Source organism: Phyllobates terribilis, unplaced genomic scaffold (genome assembly GCF_046119375.1).
Source record: "Phyllobates terribilis strain yellow unplaced genomic scaffold, ASM4611937v1 Scaffold_8__6_contigs__length_399053987, whole genome shotgun sequence".
In the NCBI taxonomy this organism is placed as follows: Eukaryota; Metazoa; Chordata; class Amphibia; order Anura; family Dendrobatidae; genus Phyllobates; species Phyllobates terribilis.
The window spans coordinates 284,948,686-284,974,356 of record NW_027362768.1 but is presented as its reverse complement, the minus strand read 5'-3'; the positions used below and the strand labels follow the sequence as shown (position 1 = coordinate 284,974,356).

Here is a 25,671-nt window from a genome sequence, read left to right as displayed (position 1 = left end):
AAAGGAGAGGGTCTGCTATACAGTTATAGGGCATGCAGTGAGTCCAACGGCTGACCAATTTTAGGAAAAACCCCACTAAGAATTAAAAGACACACAGAGCAGGGCCACAGTAACCAGTACGACATGTTCCCATTAGAAAGGAGAGAGTCTGCTATTCAGTTATAGGGTATGCAGTGAGTCCAACAGCTGACGAATTTTAGGAAAAACCCCACTAAGAATTTAAAGACACACAGAGCAGGGCCACAGTAACAAGTACAACATGTTCAAATTAGAAAGGAGAGGGTCTGCTATACAGTTATAGGGTACGCAGTGAGTCCAACGGCTGACCAATTTTAGGAAAAAACGCACTAAGAATTTAAAGACACATAGAGCAGGGCCACAGTAACAAGGTACGACATGTTCCCATTAGAAAGGAGAGAGTCTGCTATACAGTTATAGGGTATGCAGTGAGCCCAACGGTTGACCAATTTTAGGAAAAACCCCACTAAGAATTTAAAGATACATAGAGCAGGGCCACAGTAATGACAAATTCCATTTAGAAAGGAGAGAGTCTGCTATACAGTTATAGGGTATGCAGTGAGTCCAATGGCTGACCAATTTTAGGAAAAACCCCACTAAGAATTTAAAGACACACAGAGCAGGGCCACAGTAACAAGTATGACATGTTCCCATTAGAAAGGAGTGAGTCTGCTATACAGTTATAGGATATGCAGTGAGTCCAACGGCTGACCAATTTTAGGAAAAACCCCACTATGAATTTAAAGACACATAGAGCAGAGCCACAGTAATGACAAATTCCCATTAGAAAGGAGAGAGTCTCCCATGGTGTTGGCCTATGTAGTGAATGCAATGGCTGCCAAAAATTTGGAGGCACTTCAATGCCCCTTAGAAGAGACGTGGAGGAGGGCCTCATAAAAAAATGTTTCCATTAGAAAGGAGCTGGCCTCCTATACTTGTAATGCCCATGCACTAAGTGTATGGACTGACAAACATTAACCCCTTGGGGGTATACATGACCATACAGTATAAAATAATTTTTTTACGGGCATCATAAACACCCTTTAAAAAATAATGTGGGTTTTGCATCACGGACCATGGTCACCATGGTGATATGGTGGTGGAGGATGAGGAGAAGGAGGAGGACAAGAGCAAATAGCCAAAATCAGGAAGCGTATACCCATGTGTGGGTGTGAAAAGGTGCATGGGAATACACCTCCCAAGAAAAGACACTGGATTTGAGTTTATGTTACGCTGCTATCATTCAGTGGTGTTGAGAAGTCTGCCCCAATCCAGCCCTTGTTCATTTTTATAAGAGTCAGCCTGTCAGCATTTTCAGTTGACAGGCGGATGCGCTTATCAGTTATAATTCCACCAGCGGCACTAAAAACCCGCTCTGATAAAACGCTGGCGGCAGGGCAGGCCAGGACCTCCAAGGCATAGAGAGCCAGTTCATTCCACGTATCCAGCTTGGATACCCAATAATTATAAGGCACAGCGGAATCACGGAGGACATTGGTACGGTCGGCACGGTACTCCCTCAGCATTTTCCCAAACTTTGCACTCCTTGTGAGAGTACCCCGCGCCTCAGGGCCTGTGCGATGGGAAGGTCTGAGAAAACTGTCCCAGAACTTTAACAGTGTTCCCCTGCCTCTGCTGGATTGAAGTTGTGTCTCTCTCGCCTGTACTCCTTGGTTGTCCAACGAAGTGTGCCCTCTGCCGCAAGCGTTTTCAGATGGGAATTTTTTTAATACTTCCCCAACAAGGGCCTTCTGGTACAGCCCCAATTTTGTAGACCTGTCCGCCTCAGGAATAAGAGATAGAAAGTTCTCCTTGTAGCATGGGTCTAGAAGTGTCACCAACCAGTAATGACTGTCACCCAAAATTTTGAGAACACGAGGGTCATAGGAAAAGCAGCGTAACATAAACTCAGCCATTCGTGCCAGACTACTAACAGGCAAGACTTCCGTGTCCTCACCAAGAGGATGACTAACCATGCTCTCCTCCTCCTCCTCCTCCTCCTGCTCCTCTCTGTCCTCTGGCCATCCATGCTGAACAGACGGTATGACAGCTGTGCAGGTGGTACCGTCTATAGTGCATGAAACTAGCTCCTGTCCTTCCTCCTCCTCCTCTTCCTCATTGTCACCCAATCCACGTTGAGATGAGATGAGGCTTGGCTGTGTGTAACTTCCCTCTTTTGCTCACAAATCTTTCCCAACATCTGCAGTGTAGAGTTCCCACGCGTGGGGACATTACACACCAGTCTGTGAGCCGGAAGCTGCAAATGCTGCTGAAACACTGCAAGGGTGGCGGAAGCTGTAGCTGACTTTCTAAAATGGGCACACAGGCGGCGTACTTTAACAAGCAGATCCGGCAGCTCCGGGTAGGATTTGAGAAACCGCTGAACCACGAGGTTAAGCACATGGGCCAGGCATAGTACGTGTGTGAGCTTGCCTTGCCTCAAAGCCACCAGCAGGTTCCGGCCATTGTCACACACGACCATGCCTGGCTGTAGGTTCAGCGGTGTGAGCCACAGATCTACCTGCTCTTTCAGAGCTGTCCACAACTCTTCAGCATTGTGCGTTTTGTCACCTAAGCATATTAGCTTCAGCACAGCCTGTTGCCGCTTGGCCGAGGCAGTGCTGCAGTGCTTCCAGCTTGTGACTGATGTGGTCATTTCGGAGATGGAGGTTGAAGAGGAGGAGGCGGCTGAGGAGGATGAGGTGCAGGAGCTGTAGACCGTGGGGGCAACCCTGATTGACCTGGGGCCCGCAATCCTTGGCGTCGGGAGGACGTGTTCCGTCCCAAGGTCCGACTGGGTCCCAGCTTTCACTATGTTAACCCAGTGTGCCATCAGCGAGATTTACCGTCCCTGCCCACCAGCACTTGTCCACGTGTCCGTGGTTAGGTGGACTTTCCCGGTTACTGCGTTGTTGAGGGCAAGGCTAATGTTTTGGGACACGTGCTTGTGAAATGCGGGGATGGCATACCGGGAGAAATAGTGGTGGCTGGGGACCGAGTACCGAGGGACGGCCGCCGCCATCAGGTTGTGGAATGCTTCCATCTCCACGAGCCTAAAAGGCAACATTTCGAGCGCAAGCAGTCGTGAAATGTGAGAATTTAGTAGTGTGGCCTGTGGGACGTTGGCTGCATATTTGCGCTTGCGTTCCAAGGACTGGGGTATGGACAACTTAACGCTGCGCTGGGATAAGGACATGGATGTGCTTCCTGATGTTGCTACTTGAGAGTGTGCAACGACAGGTGCAGGGCAGAAGGCATCTTTGCATGCACTATGAACAGGGGATTGGCTTGCATGCACAACAGCAGAAGAAGCAATGGTGCCACCCACAGACACTGTTCCTGGACCCTGGGGTTTGGCCCACAAAGTCGGGTGCTTTGCTGCCATGTGCCTGATCATGCTGGTGGTGGTCAGGCTGGTCGTTTTGCCACCCCTGCTGATGCTGGCCTTGCAGGTGGTGCAAATGGCCTTTTTGGGGTTATCATCAGAGTCTTTAAAAAACAACCAGACTCGGGAAGACCTAACAGTTGTACTGGCAACTTCCTTCGTGTTGGTGTTACGGGGAACGGTTGCCTGCCTTCTGTTTGCGGCCACCACACTGCTTCTTTCTGCCTGTTGGGGTGCTCTGCCTCACTCCCCCTGTGTGCTACTGTCATCGCTCTGCATGTCCTCCTGCCAGGTTGGGTCAGTTACTATATCATCCACCACCTCGTCTTCTACTTCCGTACCCTGGTCCTCCTCCTGACTTTCTAGCAATTGTGTCTCATCATCGTCCACCTCTTGTGATACTTTCCCACCATCCCCTTCGTGTGACCGTGGCTGCTCAAATATTTGGGCATCGCTACACGTGATCTCCTCTTGCCCCGCTTCAAGTGGACCGGGCGAGAGGCCGAATCTATAAATGGAAAAGTGAACAGCTCTTCAGAGTGTCCAAGTGTGGGATCAGTTGTCTCTGGGTACTCGGCATGGTGGGAGGAAGGAGGATCAGGGTGAGGAATATGCGGTCCAGACTCACGGCTAATGAGACTTGACCTTGTGGAAGACAGGGTGGTGGTGGTGGCTAAGTGACTGGAAGCATTATCCGCTAACAAACCAACAACCTTTTGACACTGCTCTGGGTTCAATAGTGGTTCTCCGGTCCCCTAGAAATTGGTAAAGGAAGGTCAGGCGAGAAGATGTGTGTTTTTGTTGTGGCACAATTTCAGCTTGCCCACGGCCTTGACCTCGGCCTCTGTATGCACCATTACCGTCACGTCCAGTTCCCCGTCCCTTGCCACGTGCCTTGCCCATTTTAAATTGAGGACAGTATCTTCCACGCTCACTACAAATGACTGAGTTTGGAGCGAACTTATATGTGAGCCGTGTGACGGAGAAAACAGAGTTTTAAATACCTGGCCTGTAGGTAAGTAGTTTGAACAGCAAACTGGTGTGATTTGCTTCACTGACACACTAAAGTAAATTTTTAATGGAGGCCAGAAATGGCAGTATTTTCTGACAAGGTATATGTGATCCGTTTGACGGAGAAAACACAGTTTTAAATAGCTGGATTTCTAGCGCTGTAATATGGAAAGGACCTGGCTGTATTCTGCAGTGCCAGCAAGCAAATAGCGCAGAAAAACTGTGTTCTCTGGATTGCTTTTAAAGCAAATAAGAACCAAAGAAAAGTATTCCTGGCCCCTGAGACCTGGGCCTTTGTATAGAAATATCTAACAGCAGCAGAAGGCAGAATTGGAATGGAGCCTATTGTGCTATATGCACTGCAGTCTGTAATTTACAGTACCCTGTCTGCCTGCCTATATACACTGCTGCCTGATATCTCTGCAGATGGATTAGTTAGTCCTCAAAAGGACTGTTTGTTAAGATGGATATGTGTAATGTACGGTTTTTCTCCCTACACTACCTAATACACAAGCAAAACTCTCCGTGACGCAGCAGCACCTCTCCCTACACTGTCTGATTCAGGAGTGACTGTGACGAGCACAGCGGCGCCAGATCTGATATAGACCCGATGACGCTATGCGGCCATCCAATCACTGTAATGCTACAACCAACATGGCTACGGCATTACAGTGAGTGGCAGGCAATCCCTGCATGTTGATTGGTGCTCTAAAGAGTGCCAAACATGCAGGGAGGGGACCCGAGCTCCCGCCAAGCTACCCCGGAAACACTCGGCAAGCGCTGAGCATCTCGAGCAGTGAGATGCTCGGGCGAGCACCGAGCAGTAGTGAGCATGCTCGCTCATGACTATTAGGGACCTACTTGGAGCTACTTGGTACCATATGGAGTAGTGTTAGTAGGGGAAATACCTTTGTAATATGGGCATGTAATGTGAGACAAGTAATGACTGACAGTCTGCTCTCCTGATTTACATGTCTCACACTGATAACACTTCCTTTTATTTAAAATAATCTCTGGAGGCAGATTCTTAGGGAGATCTATGTCCGGCCCATAGATCTTAACCGTTCCTTTACATATTAAGAAAAACATGAATTTCTTTGGAATTAGACATCAGATATCAAGGTATCACTTTATTCTGCTTCCTATTACCTACATGCCCATATTGACAGCGGGTTGATCCTGCTGACAGATTCCCTATAAAGTTGTCCGGATTTATTCAAGTGGAATTGAATTCTACTAAAATTTTACAAAATGCATATTCTCCAGAAGGCCGACTTTTTTTGTAAATCGCTCCATGCAAATTTGATGACAGCCATTTTGCTAAACCTCAAAGATCCAGCAAAAGGTTAAAAGAACAAAAGAAAAATTAATACTCATCTCATTGCTCTCATCTTTAGCCACTCTTGCTGCGCTCTCTCCCCTCGAAAGTGTTTATTTGCTTAAACTTTTTAATTTGGGGTCTGCTTTTCCATTTTTGATATACTTTCTACCTATTATTTTTATATATATATATTTTTTAGTTAGACAAAGGGTCTTGAAAATGCAATACTTTGGTCACTTAAATAATATACTGCCCTACTTATCCGGTCTCCTGCAGGACTTAATATGCTTCTGTCTTGGCAGTACTGAAAGCCATTGATAGGCCTCTGGCTGCTATAGGAATTTATCACTACTGGGGGAGGCCCACGTAGTGACAGAGGGAGCATTCTCCCTCTGTCAAACTCCTTATTAGAGATGAGCGTTGTTCTACTCGAACTGTTCGCCAATCTCAAATTCGAGCTGTTTTGGGCGGTGTTCGAGCCGGTCGGCGAACACGAACAATTTGAGAAAAATTCGGCTGTTCGAGGTTATGTTCGATAACTGTTCGTGCACCAAAATCATAACTGGATTTTTTCTCAGTAATGATGAAAATTAATGTTAATACGCAGTTTGAGTGTACAGCGGGGTGGGGGGAGGGGCAGGGGATGGATCTCTGCAGGAACAATGAAGATCTCCATTTTTTTTTTTCTTTCCCGCATTTGCAGTGGGGAGGTGCAATCTGTCAGCCTATCAGCAGCGCACACACGGAGCGAAGTGCTTTTTTTCACACAAGCAAGGGCATGTGTGATTGGCAGTGTATGTCACATGTCCTTGCCCTATAAGACCAAGCCATTTTCCCCGTCGCCACCATTTTCTCACTGCTGCAGCTGCGTGTTAGACGGCACCGCTGTTGCTGTGTGCGCTATACCTTGTTAATTTCAAGCCAATTTTCGCACAAATATACAGATAGCTTGGGAGTAGGGAATAGTTGTGATTGCAGTCCTTTTAAGGACTAGGTTACAGCATTTCCTACGACTTTTATCAGGCAGGTCTGTGCTCTTAAATAGATAGATTGTGCGAGTAAAGACTAATTGTAATTGGAGTCCTTTTCAGGACTAGGTTACATGAGTTCCTATCAGTTTTTGCCAGGCAGGTCTGTGCCAGTGCTGTGCAAGTTTTTTTCACAGCATTTGGCTGAATCTAGCAAAGCTAATCCTTTTTGGCCTATTGCAGAGTGTGTTAGTCAGTGGAGTAGCCTATCTGTGTTGCAAGATATACCACCTGTGTATAGAATACCAATTTTTTTACTGCACCTAGTGAAGTAAAATCTTTTGGGCATAGCATCATTCTATTAGTCCATCTATACTGACCTCCATCAGGTTGCAAATTAAAAATAATTTTTTTCTGCATCTAGCTCTGAAAAAATATTTGGGCTTCTAGCAGTGTGTGGGACTTGGTCTATTAGTCCATCTATACTGACCTCCATCAGGTTGCAAATTAAAAATAATTTTTTTCTTCATTTATCTCTGAAAAAATATTTGGGCTTCTAGCAGCGTGTGGGACTTGGTCTATTAGTCCATCTATACTGACCTCCATCAGGTTGCAAATTAAAAATAATTTTTTTCTGCATCTAGCTCTGAAAAAATATTTGGGCTTCTAGCAGTGTGTGGGACTTGGTCTATTAGTCCATCTATACTGACCTCCATCAGGTTGCAAATTAAAAATAATTTTTTTCTTCATTTATCTCTGAAAAAATATTTGGGCTTCTAGCAGCGTGTGGGACTTGTTCTATTAGTCCATCTATACTGACCTCCATCAGGTTGCAAATTAAAAATAATTTTTTTCTTCATTTATCTCTGAAAAAATATTTGGGCTTCTAGCAGCGTGTGGGACTTGTTCTATTAGTCCATCTATACTGACCTCCATCAGGTTGCAAATTAAAAATAATTTTTTTCTGCATCTAGCTCTGAAAAAATATTTGGGCTTCTAGCAGTGTGTGGGACTTGGTCTATTAGTCCATCTATACTGACCTCCATCAGGTTGCAAATTAAAAATAATTTTTTTCTGCATCTAGCTCTGAAAAAATATTTGGGCTTCTAGCAGTGTGTGGGACTTGGTCTATTAGTCCATCTATACTGACCTCCATCAGGTTGCAAATTGAATAAAAAAATTTTCTGCATCTAGCTCTGAAAAAATATTTGGGCTTCTAGCGGTGTGTGGGACTTGGTCTATTAGTCCATCTATACTGACCTCCATCAGGTTGCAAATTAAAAATAATTTTTTTCTGCATCTAACCCAGCCAATAGTTTTGGCCTAATACCACAGTTTGGCCACTCAGCTCTGCTCGGTTACCATCCATTGTTTTTTTGTGCAAACAACTCCAGAGTTGTGAATTAGTTAACCACCAAAATGAGTGGAAAAAGGCCTGCTGCTGGTGGAAAGGGGAATAGGCGTGTTGGGAAGGGGAAAAAAGGTTGTGTCCGTGGGGTAGGTGCAGAAGAAAGACCATCTTCCAGCCAAACTAAAATGTCTACTTCTTTTAGCGGACAATGTGATAAGATCCCTTTCTTACGGCCACGCCAATCGCTACAAATTCCAGATGAGGCACAAAAACAGCAGGTGCTTCAACGGATATCAAGTGCTCCTTTAAGTGGGCTCTCCTCCACATCAACTTCAACATCACAAATACTCCAGTCCTCAAAGGTGTCACCCAAATCGCACTTGCTTCCTCACAGCTCCCAAATCTCCAGCTGCCCGTCTGAGTATGAGGTAGAACAGATGGTTGAGTCTGCAGAGCTGTTTACTCATACTATAGCCTGGGAATCAGAGGTCGACTCCAGCGCTTCTGTGAATCCAGACGAGGAAATGATCTGCACTGATGCCCAGAATCTTTATGAGTCGGATCCAGGACCAGACGCAGAAGGTTCTGACCATAATGTAGACCCTCATTCCCAAACTGTAACTCCTGTTGGTGGAGACAATGAGGAAGACGATGATAAGACTCAAATACCTGATTGGAGCGACAACTTTAGTTTTTTGTCAGGGCAGGAACAGGTTGGCTCTGAGGACGACGGGTGTGATAACGCACAGGGTGATGATGATGAGGTCGGAGATCCCACTTACTGTCAACCCACAGTCAGCCAAGAGATGAGGTCAGCAGAGGAGGTGGAGGAAGATGCTAGTGACGACGAGGTCAGGTTGCGCCTTCCTGGACAGAGACGTAGTACTGGAAGCACGTCAACAACTGCATCCTCAAACACAACTCTGCCTCTCACCACAAGTCGTGGTGGCTCTTCAGGTCGCATGGGTGCTAAGTCTTGCATAGCCTGGGCATTTTTTCAGATCGATAAAGATGACCCAACTCGTGTTATCTGTAACATTTGTCAGCAAAAGCTAAGTAGAGGCCAAAAAATACATAGTTTGAGTACTTCATGCATGAACCGGCACATGGACATGAAGCATAAGTTGCAGTGGGAAGCTCAGTGTGCTACAATGCGGTCTAGCCGGCCGGGCCAACCACCGTCTGCCATATCTTGTGCATCCGCGGCCTCTTCATCCTCTGTGACTGGGGGGACAGCAGTCACACCTGTTTTGGGGCGCAGACCTGCCACCTCTTTACCCGCAACAGCCAGCGTGATTGGCAGGTCATCATTTTCTTTGGAGGTGGTAACACCAGCTGGTCTTGAGCGCTGTCCGACATCGATAGCACCACCTTTGGATCAAGGCAACCTAACATGTCCGCCTGCATCTTCCTCACAGACCGGCAGTTTGCCGGGGACACCCTTATCAACCCCGTCTAAGCACAATAGCCAGCCCTCGGTCCCTCAGATGTGGACAAGTAAAAGACCATTTCCTCCTAGCCATGAGAAAGCTAAGAGGTTGTATTTCACCATCTGCAAGCTCTTGGCTACAGAAATGCTGCCTTTCCGCCTGGTGGACACAGAGGATTTTCGAGACCTTATGTCCGTCGCAGTGCCCCAGTACCAGATGCCCAGTCGGCACTACTTCTCAAAGAAAGGTGTGCCTGCGCTCCACCAGCATGTCGCACACAACATCACCGCTTCTTTGAGAAACTCTGTGTGTGACAGGGTGCATTTCACCACAGACACTTGGACGAGTAGGCATGGACAGGGGCGTTACATGTCGCTGACTGGGCACTGGGTAACTATGGTGACAGCAGGACAAGGGGCTGCTGTCCAAGTCTTGCCGTCCCCACGAGTTGTGCGTCAATCCTCTTTATGTCAAAGTTCCACCACTGCTTCTGCCTCCTCAACCTCCTCTCGGTCTTCCACCTGCACCCAAAGCCTGTCTGGTCATGCCACAAGCTTTCTAACTGCGCAGAAGGGATCCTGCACACCTCCTTACTATGCTGGCAGTAGGGCTCAACGTCATCAGGCGGTTTTTACATTGAAATGTCTGGGAAATGTGAGTCACACAGCTGAGGAGTTGTGGTCAGCTCTGGAGAACCAATTTCATGAATGGTTGTCTCCACTGGACCTGAAACCAGGGAAGGCCGTGTGCGACAATGCTGCAAACCTGGGTGCGGCCCTTCGCCGGGGCAATGTCACACACGTGCCTTGTATGGCTCACGTGTTGAACCTGGTTGTCCAGCAATTTTTAGCCCACTATCCCAGACTAGATGGCCTTCTGCAGAGGGCACGGTCGCTGTGTGCTCACTTCCGCCGTTCGCATCCCGCAGCTCAGCGACTTACATCTCTACAGAAGTCGTTGGGCCTGCCACTTCACCGGCTAAAATGCGATGTGCCTACCCGGTGGAATTCAACTCTGCACATGCTGCAGCGACTGTGGCAGCACCGACAAGCCCTGGTGCAATACGTTCTGACGTATAGCCTGGGCCAACGAGATTCAGAGGTGGGGCAAATCACGCTGGAGGAGTGGTCTCAGATCAGGGACCTATGCACCCTTCTGCACAGTTTTGAAATGGCGACGAAGATGTTTAGTGCTGACGATGCCATTATCAGCATGACTATTCCGGTGATTTACATGCTGGAGCACATGTTAAACAGAATTCGGAGTCAGGTGGTGGCACAAGAGGAGGTGGAGGAAGTAGAGGAGGAGGAGTTGTATGCGGAAGGGCTAACATCTGCAAGGTCCAGACGGTCGGCAGCACCAAGGCGGCAGGCATGTGAGGGTGGGGGAGATGGTTTTACCAGGGCGCATGGTAGCAGCCAAACTAGTGAGGAAGGTGCAGGAGCCCAGGAAGAAGTGGAGGACGAACTGATGGAAGACTCATCAGATGAGGGAGACCTTGATCACATTTCTGTTGTGCGAGGTTGGGGGGAGAGGACAGAGGAAGGAAGCATGATTGTTACCTCGCCACCAACACAACAGGGACTTGGTGCTCCTGGATGCGCAACACACATGAGTGCCTTCTTGCTGCACTACCTGCAACATGACCCTCGAATTGTGAGAATTAGAAATAATCCTGACTACTGGGTTGCCACACTGTTAGATCCCCGGTACAAAAGTAAATTTGCAGAAATTATTCCTGCCATAGAAAGGGATGCACGCATGCAGGAGTATCAGCAGAGACTGTTGCAGAATCTTACATGTGCTTTTCCACAAAATACCAGTGGTGCACGTAGTGAATCTCACAGTTCCAACTTGCCAACCGTGGGACCGTCAAGTGTTCAGCACTCAAACCGTGACAGAACCACAGTATCTGCTGGTAACATCAATTTTGCGGAATCATTTCACCACTTTTTTAGCCCATCCTTTGCAAGGCCACAGGAGACAAGAAGTCTGACACATAGTCAACGCCTAGAGACGATGGTACAGGAGTATCTCCAAGTAAACATTGAAGCCACGACTGTGTCACTGGACCCTTGCTCTTTTTGGGCTTCCAATCTGGATAAATGGCCGGAGCTAGCCACTTACGCCTTGGAGATCTTGTCATGCCCCGCAGCCAGCGTTCTGTCTGAACGTGTGTTCAGCGCTGCTGGTGGTGTGCTGACAGATAAGCGCACGCGGCTCTCCACTGATAATGTAGACAGACTCACGTTCATAAAGATGAACAAATCATGGATCCGAAACGACTTTTCTACCCCTGTGTCATCCTGGGGAGAGTAAAAGCTTGATGATTGGTTAAAATCACCCTACCAACCGTTTTAAGCTTTCAAATTACTAATCATGTTTATCTGTATCTTGACTGGAAAATAATTTGGGCTTTGTAGCAGTGTGCAGCACTGATCCTATTAGGCCATCTATACTAAAGCTTCACCAGATTTAAAATTAAAAATAATTTTTAGCTGCATCTAGCCCGGAAAATAATTTTGGGGCTCCGAGATGCGCAAGGCACATAAGTGCCTTCTTGCTGCACTACCTGCAGCATGACCCTCATATTGTCAGAATTCGAAGTAATCATGACTACTGGGTTGCCACACTCTTAGATCCCCCAAACTTTTCGATCAACCTTTTCATTTTAATAAAGACCAAAAAAATGGTCATTTTTGAAATTATAAGCATTAGCAGGTTGTTAGAAACTGAAATCAAACAGTTTTCAACTCAAAACTTTATTCTAGGTGATGTTACATTTTCACATAGGACCCCTTGTTCGAAAGGAGCTTCTGAACTCTCTCGTCCATTGAATTTGTCAGGTTTTGGATGGTTTCTGCTTCAATTGTTTTGCATGAGGACAGAATACCCTCCCAGAGCTGTTGCTTAGATGTGAACTGCCTCCCGCCATCATAGACACTCCTTTTAATGATGCTCCAAAGGTTCTGAATGGGGTAGAGGTCAGGGGAGCATGGGGGTCACACCATAAGTTTGTCCCCTTTTATGCCCATATCAGCCAGAGATGCAGATGTTTTATGTGCAGCATGAGATGGTGCATTATCATGCAGAAAAATGATCTTGCTGTGAAATACACGATTCTTCTTCTTGAACCATGGCAGGAAGTGCTGTTTGAGAAAATCCACATACATTATGGAGTTCATCTTTAGCGCCTTCAGGGATCCTAAAGGGGCCGACAATCTCTCTCCCCATGATTCCAGCCCAAAACATTACTCCACCTCCTCCTTGTTGGCGCTGTAGCCGTGTTTGCGTGGGGTGTCCATCAACCAGCCATCCTCCACTCCATCCATCTGGACCATCGAGCGCTGCACGGCACTCATCCGTGAACAAAACAGTTTTGAAATCAGTCTTCATGTAATGTTTGGCCCACTGGAGCCGTTTCTGCTTGTGTGAAGTGGATAGAGGAGGTCGACAGGATGGCGCATGCACAGCTGCAAACCTCTGAAGGACCCTGCATCTTGTTGTTCGGGGGACGTTGGAGGCACAAGCAGCTTCAAAAACTTGTCTGCTGCTATGACAAGGCTTTTTTGCCGCTGCTCTTTCAACCTGACGTAATTGCCTGTAGGAAAGAGTCCTCAATTTGCCCTTATCAGCACGCACACGTGTGTACTGTGAATCAGCTACATACTTCTTGATTGCCAAGACACTTCATCCTGATCATCGCACAATGTTGATTGTAGTCATGCCTTGACCTAAACACTCCACAATTTGTTGCTTCTCAGCAGCCGACACATCCTTTTTCTTTCCCATTTTGGCAGAAAATGTAGGCTGCTTAATAATGTGAGAGAGCCTTCTTAAGTAGTCTTGCCTTTCATTGGACACACCTGCCAAACTAATTAGCACAGGTGTCTGCAATTGCTTACAGTGATATAAAGAGCCCTGACACACATCACCATCAATGAGTTTAACTGACAAACAAACAAATTCTTCCCTTATCACTCCTAAACACTTTTTGTATAATAATTTGGAACGCAGTGTACATGTGCTTTTCCACAAAACACCAGTGGTTCACGTAGTGAATCTTACAGTTCTAACTTGCCAACCGTGGTCTGTATGGAGTTGTTCAATAAAGGGCCCAAAATTAAGATAACATAGATGGGAGAGGTCTCTATGAATAGGAATTCCTAAGTATTTGATACCCTGTGAGGGCCAGGCAAAGGGAAAGTTGGACTGGATGGAATCCTATATGGATTTGGGGAGGGAGACATCGAGGGCCTCAGACTTCGCTGCATTGATTTTAAAATTTTACCATGTAACAAAGTGATCTATTTCAGCCATAACAGCATGGATGGATATATGTGATTGAGTGATATATACTAGGACATCATCAGCAAATAGAGAGCACTTGTACTCGGTGCCTCCCACCTCAATCCACCTAATATTGGGGTTATGGCGAATTGATGAGAGCAGGTGCTCCGTCACTAGGATGTATAAGAGAGGGGACAGAGGACATCACTGCCTTGTCCCATTGGTGATTGTGAAAGGTGATGAAAATGTTCTGACGCACCCCCTGGGCCTTGGGACACCCGGAGCCGGACCCTTTTTGGTGGATGCTGGTGGTTGTAGTCTTCGTGGCGGCGACCCAGTTCCGTGGCTCAGGGCGGTCAAATCAGTGGCGGAACTATTTATGTGGTTTTCATGTTTAAATGTCCGACTACGCCACCCGTGGATTGCGGTCAGAGTGAACCGCCGCTACAGGGCAGACCACTGAGGCTGGTGTTGTGGGTGCAGCAGAGCGTAGCATAACTCCCCACGGGAGGAGTATAGCCTCAGGGCAGTGTATGCGGAGGATGGGGGTGATGGTGCAGGGCAGCAGCAGTAACGACACGGAGTCAGTGATGCAGTTCAGGGCCTTTACTCACAGTTCTTATTATCCAGACCACGTCTGCAGGTAACGGCTGCCCACGTCGTACTGTGCTCACCAGGTGAGGGGCTCAGACAACTCCCAGATAACTTTGGAGCACTTCACAGGACCCCCTTTGTGTGTCCTTTGTCTGGCCTTTCTTACCAACACTTCTGTCCGGCTGCCTCGGGCCTCCTCTTGGTAAACTTGGCGCCAGTTTCCCTGACTCTATGTGGTGCCTTCCTAGCGGGTGTAGCGAGGGGCTGCGCCACATAAAATGTCAGAGCCTCCGGTTTCTAGCTGAGGGTCGTTTCCTGCCTCCACTAGTTCGGGGACCGGTCTCCCCCTTTGGCCTGACCCCTCCACGCAGGTGGATTCGGGCGTGCGGTGGCGACTCGCCCGTCCGCACCCCTGGGATCCCTTCATTCCTCGTTCCTGGAGCCTTCTCCGCTCCTCTTCCTTCCTTCTCCCTCTTCCAGGCCTGGGCCTCTGTTACTAGGCCCGCCTCCGGAGCAGAGCTCATGCAGAGCCCCTGCTCCCTGCCACTTCTGCTCAGACTTCTCTGCACTGAACTAAGATGGTGCCCACCTTTTATACTCCCTTCTCAATGCACCCAGGAACTGCTTCCTCCCTGCTCCTGCACTACAGGGTTCCCCTTCCTCAGTGTTCCCTCCCCCCACTCCAGCCAGGGACAGGGACTGTCGTGCCCATCTCAGGGGCATATTGGTCGCCCTGCCCCACGGCAATGTGGTGTAATGCATGCAGGTGTCGGGTCCTGATCCACACTCCATCCTTACCTGAGAGTGAGATATCACACCTCTGGGTGAGGTGCAATACGTCTTTAGCAACCGAGCCCTCAGGGTGCTACAGTTCCATTTATCTTCAGCCTAGATGACGTATTGCGATACAGGGCCATGATTTTGGCTATAAAAGGGTCCCCTAGACCCCTACCCCAAGCTTTTTAAGAGAATCATATATGGCGTGCCAGGAGACTCTATGGAATGCTTTCTCAGCATCCAACGAGAGTATCTAATTACAAATTTTTAACTGCATCTAGCCCAGGAAATACTTTGTGCCTAGTAGCAGTGTCTGCTAGTAAGCGGATTATCCCGGCTGTTAAGCAAGCTGCACCACCTGTAGTTTAGACACTTAATTTTTTCAAAGGAAATGCTTCGGGACCATGGGATACTTAGTGAAGAGCATCAGGAGGCACCCCAAGGCATAGGGGCTGGGACTGGCAGTAGGATGCCTTGCGGTGGACAGCCGAGCTCGATCCTTATAAAAGCTTTTTAACTGCAGCAGCTTTAGTGGACGCTACTGGAGCTGGAATTACCGCGGCTGCTGGCATGAGACTTGCCCTCCAATAGATCCTTGTAAATGGATTTAAAGTGTATTCATTCAAATTAGAGAGACAATTTAAATTAAAAAGCTTAGAGCTGCCTCCACCACAGGGGGGCTCGCTCGACCCACCAGCGGACAGGCACCAGTATTGGGAGAGGGGGGCTGGCCGTCAGGGTTCACCGCGGCTCTGGCACAAACCCGGCGACACGGAGGTGGCACGGGCAGGAGCGGACTGGCCGTGTCGGCTTCTCACTTTTTGGATTTTAGAAGGGCATGACATGCCTATATCTGTGTCTCCCCCTCCTTTTACTCCTCCACCTCTTTTATTTTCGCATGACTATATGTACTTGTCACTTTTCCATGTGTTAGTTATGTCTTCTGAGCAGTTTGTCAGCTTTTGGACACCTTTGAAGGTGTTTTCTATGTGTTTCTATGTGTTTTTGTTTGCCTGCCATTGGTTTTAACGGTGTTCGAAGGTGTTCGACGAACAGTTCGACGAACAGTTCGGCGAACACACGGGTGTTCGACGAACCGAACCGAACTCGAACACTACGGGGGTGGCTCAACACTACTCCTTATATGCCACAGTCCATACTGACTGCTGCATATGTAAAGAGATAAACTGCCAAGATCGAAAGTCAGCTCCCTTCCGTGTCCACTCCATCACCGTATGTATTTGTATGTCGTGGTGCAGCAAATAACACTTCACAACATATACAGTACATATGTCATAGCATGGGAAGGAGTCTAAAAGGGTTGTCCCATAGAAAGTATGCTCAACTGAGAATTTCAAAAGAAGAGTATTTGCAATATACTGTATATCATTTTAAAAATAGTGTGCAGTTTTGTATATAATTTCACAGGAGTGAGTAAAGTGGCAAAAAGGGGTGAAAATTACACTGGAGAATGGCATATTTTAAATTTATATGGTTAAAATAATGGAGTGCATTACTCAAGAGGTTTTTTTAAATTTGTCAGTCAGACCCTTTAACACAATAGAAGCCTTTTGAGAATGTATGCCGCTGTATCCCAATATACTTGCATACTTCTCATCCTTTCAACAGGGTATACATCAGGAGAGTTGATCACCTTGGATTTCAATGAATAAAATACAAGTTATGTTGAATCTTTTCCAACAAACCTATATATCATTCTGCTCAGCTTCTCCATTTCTACACCGATCAGTTTGCATTTATAATGTGACAGGTTCCTTTTAAATGGGAATTAATTAGCCAGGCTTGAGGTAAATGAAGAATAAAATAAAAAAATATATATATTTTTACTTTAAGTTAGAGAGGAGCAAATTGACCTCTGTTGAAATTTAGAAAATCTACTAGACTAAGCAATTTGAGTAATTTGCAATTCACTTTATATGAATTGCCAAAAATATCCACTACTATTTTACACAATGCAAAAGATTGCAGCAGCCACCAACCATGACTGGGCAGGCTTCCCCATAATGCTTTGCAATTTTCACATGACATGGTTTACCACAGCCAATCAGAAAGGACTATTATAATATGTATAAAATCATAGGCAGGGAATGCAGCAGCCATTCTGGGGTGAATCTAGATAGTAAGAAGACATCACAGCTCACAGCTTAAAGGGAATCTGTCAGCAGGTTTTGCTATGAAATCTGAGGACAGTATAAGGTAGGGATTAAAACACTGAATTCAACGATGTGTCACATGTCAGGCTGTGTGCTTTTGTTTACTTACACTGAAGGATTTATCACTTGGTGATTATCATTGTTGTGCCTAGGTAGCACTGGGGCTCTCATCCGACTCCGCCCCCTTCTGTGATAAGTAGTTCATTGTCAATAGACAATATACATACGGAACCTGATGGGGACGGGGCTAGTTTTCTCAGCTCTGTTATATTGCTAAATTTAAAAGTTCTGATTGTGTCAGAACTGCAGCACCCAGTAAACTAAGTGATACATCGCTGGAATCAGGGTCTCTTTTTCTACATCATGCTGCTCTCAGATGAGGTAGCAAAAACCTGCTGACAGATTCCATTTAACAATAAAGATAAAAGAGATAAAGCCGTAAAACAGTGGACAAAATCTGTGGAAAGTGTGTGACAGCACAATAGAGAAGAATTGCTACTATCCGCATTCCCATGGCCATATATGTTGAGATCACTTAGACATTACTAAGGCTGTGTTTGGATACAGTCCTAGTAGATCTTAGAGTGGTATACACATTTTTTTCGAACATTTGGAGTAGTTGTGATTGGCAGAGATTTTAATTAAAAAAAATTTGAATTTCAAAAGATTTGCCCTGTGTGGTTTAGCTTATTGTAGCCTATTATTATCATCTATCTTCTCTAAGTAAAGGAAATGTAACGAAAATAGGTTTGCCGTGCACTGAAAAGCTTGGACATATACAAAGGAAGAAACTTATAACTGATACTTATAACTGAACTGCAGCATTAATGATAGCAGCAGCTTGAACTTCTTATGAAACCGATGCTGAATTTTGGATGACCTCAGACTCCCCCTGGACAGTGCAGCTATGCTGCAGTCATAAATTATAGCTGTGAACTAATAGTGCAAACCTAAAAGGAACTAGGCTGGTAAACATTGAAGAAAGTAATTAGCCTGTAAACCTGCGTAAAAGCATAGAATGAGATAGAAAATAATAATAAGACTAGTACTGGATATTCACTGTGAGAGTAAGAAGGAAGAAATAAAAACCTGAATCTGTCTAATATCTCTGTATTGTAATCTACAAGTCACGAGTGGAATAAAAATTAGGAGGAGTAGGTGAATGGCTATTGGCAGCTGCAGATTTCGGTCTGAGTGCGATCGGACAAAATATTGGATCACACTAGGACCAATCTTAGTCCATGGGGTCTTGCACATGTCAGATTTTTTTCCCAGAAGATTCTGTCTGAGGAATAAATTGCTGCATGCCCAATATTTGGATCGTACTCGGCCATGCAAATCAATGAATCCGTGGAAACCATCGGACTGCACTTGGATGACATCTGAGTGCAGTCCTCCTATTTCCACCAATTGACAGAATTGAGTAGATAAAGCCATTATTTCTCCATCTTCTCCTCATCTAAGAGAATTGGATCACACTATGTTGACACTCGGATCAGAGTTTGATCACAGTTTCATTGGCATAATCGACCCGATTTTCTCAGATGAGAGAACCTATAGTCGTCTGTACCTGCCCTAAAGCTGACCGTATCCACGCGATAGTTGCCAGCCGAGCATTTGACCGTCAGCCATCACTCTCAAATCCTCCATACACATGAATGTTTATTTCAGCTGAAAGTTCATATTTTAAAAGGGAAGAACAGAGAAACGGCAATGACAGTGACTTACCTTCTAAAAAACAAAAGGGTCGGCTTTGAAATTCAAACTGTAGGACCCTTATCTCCCCCTACATCATCATGGAGAGTCAGGACGTCCCCCCAGATTCTCACTCATGCTGCCAATAGTGGCAAGTTTGGCTGACTTTAGTCTAAAGTGTTTGGGGGGCATTAATGGGGTCAAAGTCATATGGATTACAAAAAAAAAAAGCATCCAAATATACAGTTGGGGATAGAGAAACAAGCACACATCTAGCATGATGATATGTTTTAGCTCTCCTGCCTACATAGATTTATAGTTTAGGTTTATTCTTGATAGGAACTTCAGCATTCATCTATTTCTATCCATTACTTAGTACAAATTATGTTTAATGTCACCTTCGCAAAAGTCAAGTCTTAATCAGTTTTCTGTAAGGGGAAACATAATCTGCACAATAAATTAAATTTGAGATAGTGAAGTATTTACATACCCAGCCATTACAATGAAGAAATCCAATCTATTCCATGTGTCTCCGAGGTAACACTTCTTCCCAAAAATTCCCAAGGCCACCATCTTAACTACCATCTCCATTGCAAAGAAGATAAAGATGAAGTCATCAAATACCTAATACAATTGAGAGAGGAAAAAAGTTAGGAAGCAATTATAATATATTGCTATATACAGTATATAACATACCAGTACATTTTTAACACCATACTATTATGGTACATGAATGGGGCAGTCTAAGGAGCTGTGCCAAACCATTCACAGCTGTTAAAGTTGACACCATTCTGCAAAATCCAGAATAGAAATGTTAAGCTCCGGTATGAGTTAAAGGGACCTGTCACTTCATTCATGCTGCCCAATCAATGGACCTCATGAATCAGAGCCTGGTTGCTCAATGGCAGCTGATATTCCTTGCTAAGCATGCTAAAGCAATTGAGAGAACATATAGTTTGAAGAGACTAAGGAGTAGGAGAAAAACTGAGTCCGATGTGGCCTTTCTCCGCCCGGCTCCAGGTGATTGACAAGTTTTTTCCTACATACACAGAATAGACCTGTCAATCACCATAAGTGGGGCAGGCATAAACCACTTGAGTCACATCTGGTCTCTCCCTACCGTCTCTTCAAACTATACTTTGTTTTTCAGAGAAAAAAAATACACAGCTGCAAATACGCAGCCAGGGTCTGATTCATTCTGCCTGTGGTTTGGGCAGCATGAATCAAGTGACAGGTTCTAGACACTTCTAGATGCTGCAGTGCACCAAAGCCACTATGGCTGCCACTTTCTTTGATTTTCTTTTTTTTATTAGTATTTGGAACAGAAGGTCTAGATAGTTGCTGATTTTTGTAGTGGAGACCGGAAAGCTGATAAAGTAAAACTTATAGTCTAGAAAATGTTTCTTGGGAGAAATGTATACAAACTCAATAGAAAGAAAAATAAGTTATGTGGGACATTGATTTATAGTCTACCTACCTCCAATGGGTGGCACTAGATAGGCAACTTTCTTTTAAACTAATTTTTTATTCTCAATAGTCTCCGTTTCACAGGTAAAATCTGTATTCAGTGTAGACAGATTTTTACATTACTGAGATAGGAGGTGACATTGCTACTGATAAGATTCTATAACGCACACAAGAAAATGTGCAAAAACAACCAATGGTATAGAGACATATAACTTTATTAATTAGATGAAATATATATAAAATGCAGATTAAAATTGTGAGTCATCCAATGGATGGCACAACAGCAACAAGAGGACCCAAAGTGATAGTAGTACTGTATGTCTGGTTATCTGGTTATGTAGTTAACACTCCCCTCTTCTCTTCCCATTACCTACTGCCATCTCCTATCTCAGTAATGGGAGAGTCTATCTTTTTTAGGAATGAAAGATCAGTCCAGGAGGAGAAAGAAGCAGATTTCTCTGATAAGATACATTACAAATTTGTTTATTTTCATGTGTACTATTGATTTATGAAATAAAAATTAAAATAAGGGTTACTTGCTAAGCCTACTATTAGTGATGAGTGAGCGTGCTCGTTTAAACATGCACACTCGTGCACTCGCCGAGTAGTTTCGGCATGCTCGGCATTTCAGTTTCAGCTGCCGCGGCTGTTACACAGATGTGACAAATGTAGGCAAACAGGTAATCCCTACATGTTTCACAGCTGTGTAACAGCCACGACCCATGCAGCTGCGGCAGCTGAAACTGAAATGCCGAGCATGCCGAAACTACTCGTCGAGTGCCCGAGTGTGCTCATTTAAAGGGTTAAACAAGCACATTCGCTCATCACTGCCTACTATGCTTTCCTATATACTGAGCTACCAAAAAAAAAATCATACTGTAAAGTATTCTTTTTTTGCAAGGGGTAGTATGCATGACAAATGCAACTGTATGGTTTACTTTGGGACTTTGCATTCGGTGCACACAAGAGGGTTTCCCTGGGGTATAAGCCAAATATTGCCCATAACTAAATTTAAATATGGTGTAATATCTTAATATACAATAAGCCACTTTGTATCTTTGTCTGACTGTCATGCCACTGAAATTAGGGACTTTTGCTTTGGAAACTGCTGGAAAGTAACTATCTGCTCTTGACAGTCCAGTGTGTATATCATATGGTTTTAAAGACAAGAACTTACTTGAAGGATTTGGCACCGATCAGAGGAACAGTCAACATCTTCACAGGGCTGGAACATTCCCAGAGTCACACAGTTCAGGAGGATTACCATCATGCTCAAACACTCGAACCACGTGAAGGATAGATCGTTAAGGAAAATTATGAGCACTTCATTTTTATGGCATAGCAATGAAAATAATCACAGAGAATTACATTTACTTGTTGCGCTGTATCTCATACATATATTGATTTAATAGGATCACAAACTTTATGCAATAAAATTATCTAATTTTTAATGCAAACGTATAGTGTTAGTAAATAGTCCTATTACACACCATATTGACAGCACTTCTAGATTGGTTATAATAGTCAAATAACTCATTGGAATACTTCCAGGGAATAAAGAAAAGGTTGTAGGTCAGGTAGGTGCCATGTAATCTACATCTATCATCAATCTTGTGAGACTGGATCTCACAATCTAAATTCCCTATTAGTCTTAGGAGTGTGGGATAATATCCATACAAACACGGGGAGAACATACAAACTCCTTGCAGATGTTGTCTTTGGTGGGAACCCAGGACCCCAGTGCTGCAAGGCTGCAGTGCTAACCACTGAGCCCACCGTGCTGCCCTATTATGCTATGGAGCCCTATTACTGTGTATATAGGTCCTAATGATATAAGCATTGCTTTTTCCAACTACAGTATACGCATTCAACATTAAAAATAATCCAATTTTGGATTTATACTTTATAAAAGGTCGGTAATGACTTTTATATAAGTATAAATACAAAATTGTATGATTTTTAATGTTGAATGCGTATTAAAATCCCCCTGCTCCTCACATACTGGATTGTATTATCTGAATAAACTTTTAAATGTTTAATTGGTAATTAATGTGATTCTTAGGTGAAATCTTTTCCTGCATAAATTGTTTGGGTTTTCGAATATAAAATTATTTTATCAGATTTTGCTAACGATAGCCTTAACTTACTAAGTTAATTGGTTCTGTCGGAATTTCTTTTGCTGTCTTATAATAATCTCTGGCAGCAGCACAAATAACATTTAATGTTCCTGCTATAAAACATTGATAGTAAACAATGGGGAATCTTTCGGACTTTGCCCTGACTTTTAATATTTCTAACAGTGCTTATAGCCAGCCATTTTATTTTCATTAGCGTTTCACCGATGGACTGCTAAATTAGCACAGATATCATCCACACTTTCACCGCATATGAATCTGGGCTATTCAAAGCAACTCCTTAGGCTTCCCCGTCGTAAGGCTCATTTGCCTCATTATTTATGTGGAAATTACCCAATGTACATTTTTCTCACTTGTGGATTAGCAGGCTATGCATTTTAATCATTCTGCCCTTGTGGTAATAGACATCTGCTCCTTATGCACTGACTTCCTGGTAATCTTCTGTTTATACATTGCAGCCAATCAGAAGTGGCATAGCTGCAGGAGGAGGGGGCCGATAGCAGCCTGGACCAATAGTGAGACAGGAGGTGTGTCTAAGACTACTTTAGTCTCACTAATTGTAGCCACAGATCACAGTTCTGCCATAATGGAGCAGAGCTAAAACGAAGCATAAAGAGCAAGATCTGCTAAAAACAAATCACACAAGCAATAGGTACTATATTATATATATCACCTAAACCGGAAAGTCATTCTATTTAAAGGGGTTGTCCACTACTAGGACAACTCCTTCTTGATCTAAATGTTTGGTGCCGATAAAATAAAAAAGCCTATACTCACCTCCCATGCCAGCGCGGTTCCACCAGTGGTGGCACTCACGTTCCCGGGGCTCTTGTGCGGTTGTTATGACACGTGACCCCTGTACTCAATCAGCGTTGGCATCTCTGTCTCCGCCTTTGTGCGAATTGAACACGAAGACGAAGTACGGGCTGTGGCTGCTCTCTCACTGCCTTTTAATGTTCAATATGTCCAAAGGCGGTGACAGTGACGCCTGCACTGATTGGGCACAGGGCTCACGTGTCATAACCGCACAAGAGCCCCGGGACCACAAGTGCCGCCACCTGTGGAACAGGGCCGGCACGGGAGGTGAGTATAGGCTTTTTTATTTTATCGGCACCAAACATTTAGATCAAGAAGGAGTTGTCCTAGTAGTGGACAAACCCTTTAAGAAATTGTCATTTTGTTACCAAATTTTACAAGCATTGTCAAATCATTGTCAGAAACAATCTAACAAACATTTACAAATTTAAGGATTGTCATTGTGGTAGAAAAAAAATAAGTAAATGATGCATTTTTAATAGATATAGAGGATTAAAAATTCATTATCTAGTTTAAACAATTATCCAGCAGTTTTAATCCAGAGATCAGACACTTTCTATTAGGCATCATTCAAGGTCAGTCATCTTTCTCATACACAAAAATATGGACCATATCAGATTTTAATTGGTATGTCGTTAGTGTATCAGTTTTTGTCATCAGGATTTCACCAGTTCTTCTCAAATGATAAAAAACAAACAAACAAACAAACAACTAATGCAGATTTCTAAAGCTTTTCCTTGCAGCCAGTCAGGATGCATCTAGGTTGCCATCACTAGTTTTTGACCCATACACTTGAATGGCTTCTTTCACATGTCAGTATTTATATCAGTATTTTGCACCAGTATTTGTAAGCCAAGGCATGGGTCTAAAATAAAGAGTAGTTGCAAATCTTCTCAATATAATTTTCTCTGTTTATATTTTAGTCCTGATTTTGGCTAATAAATACTGGTGCAAAATATTGATGTTAAAGGGAACATGTCACTGGAAAAAAATGCTATTACCCTGCAGATATGGGGTTAATCTGCAGGTTAATAGTGTTACTAACCTGCCCGGCACCCTCACTTAGCTGAATGCTACAGGGAGGAAATTAACTTTATTGCCCCTAGCAGTGTTCCAGTTACAGTCATGGGGGCGCCGCAGGCGCTGGTTCAGTCTCTTAGTATACAGAGTGGCCGCTGTAACCCCGCCACCGGCCCTGACTGACAGCAGACCTCATTGCAGAGCAAGTGTCAGTCATGGCCAGTGGCGGTTACAGGGTATACTCTGAGTGGTGACTAAACCGGTGTCACCCCGAGTCTGATACCGGAACACTGCTGGAGGGAATAAAGTTCATTTTCTCCCCGCAGCGTTAGGCTAAGTGCAGGCGCCGGGCAGCATAATAACATTATTAACCTGCAGATTAACCCCATATCTACAGGTTAATACTATTTTTTTCTGGTGACATGTTCCTTTTCATATTTTCACATGAAAAAAAGCTAATAGGTGAGTCTGATCAGTGATTAGTATCAATGACAGACTTGTCTCCATTTTTTTTTTACGCCCGTATATCCGCAAAAAACAGCAGCATTCCCACTAATTCAAATGACTGTAAGCATTGCCAAATACACGAGGAGAGTGCCCTGCTCTCTATTAAGCCCCTTGTAAATTATTTTCATTATCACAACAGTTTTGTCTATTTTAAATTAATTTATTTCTTTTAGACTAATCTCTAATCACTAAGACACAAAGTTATGTGATTTGATTGACAGGTGCAGACAGGAGGACATAATTTGGCATAGAAGGAAATATCACACAGGAAAATGACTCCAATGGTATATCTTTTCAAACAGGTTATCCTGTTCTTGGACCATAAGTTATGCCATTATCTTATCTTAGGTGAGGGTCTGATCATTGGGACCCTCATTGATCATGAGACTATACTGCGTCCCTTTACTGCTTTTCCCTGCACTGCAGTAGAGCGGGCCACCTGACTGTGCCTACGACTGCAGCTGGCCATATTCAAGCTGTGCAGCAGATACCCCGCACAGCTGGCAGCTGGGGCATGGCAGTGCAGGAAAGTATTGTGACAGCACCATATCATTGAATTAATGCTATAACTCCTTTATTCTCCGGATTCATGGTGGTGTGTGAGGTTGGACCCCACTGATCAATAAAGTGATGACAGACCCTATCAACATGCCATCACTTTACATGATTTAGTAAACATGGTTTAGTGAATCCTGCATTGAGCAGGGGGTTG

The 25,671-nt window shown here is 44.6% G+C and overlaps 1 protein-coding gene across 2 annotated transcripts in view; it reads right to left on the bottom strand.

The window, feature by feature from the left end:
• The window catches only part of CACNA1I (calcium voltage-gated channel subunit alpha1 I), a 737,039-nt gene extending 715,273 nt beyond the window's left edge, over window positions 1-21,766 (bottom strand). For both annotated transcript variants that reach the window (XM_073644335.1, XM_073644336.1), the window contains exons 1-2: window positions 21,659-21,766; window positions 19,505-19,638 (exon numbers count right to left, since the gene is read on the bottom strand). In XM_073644335.1, coding sequence (XP_073500436.1) covers window positions 19,505-19,638; window positions 21,659-21,751 — 227 coding nt within the window. In that variant the 5' untranslated portion in view covers window positions 21,752-21,766. The remainder of the gene's footprint in view (window positions 1-19,504; window positions 19,639-21,658) is intronic.
• Window positions 21,767-25,671: the final 3,905 nt, after the last annotated feature.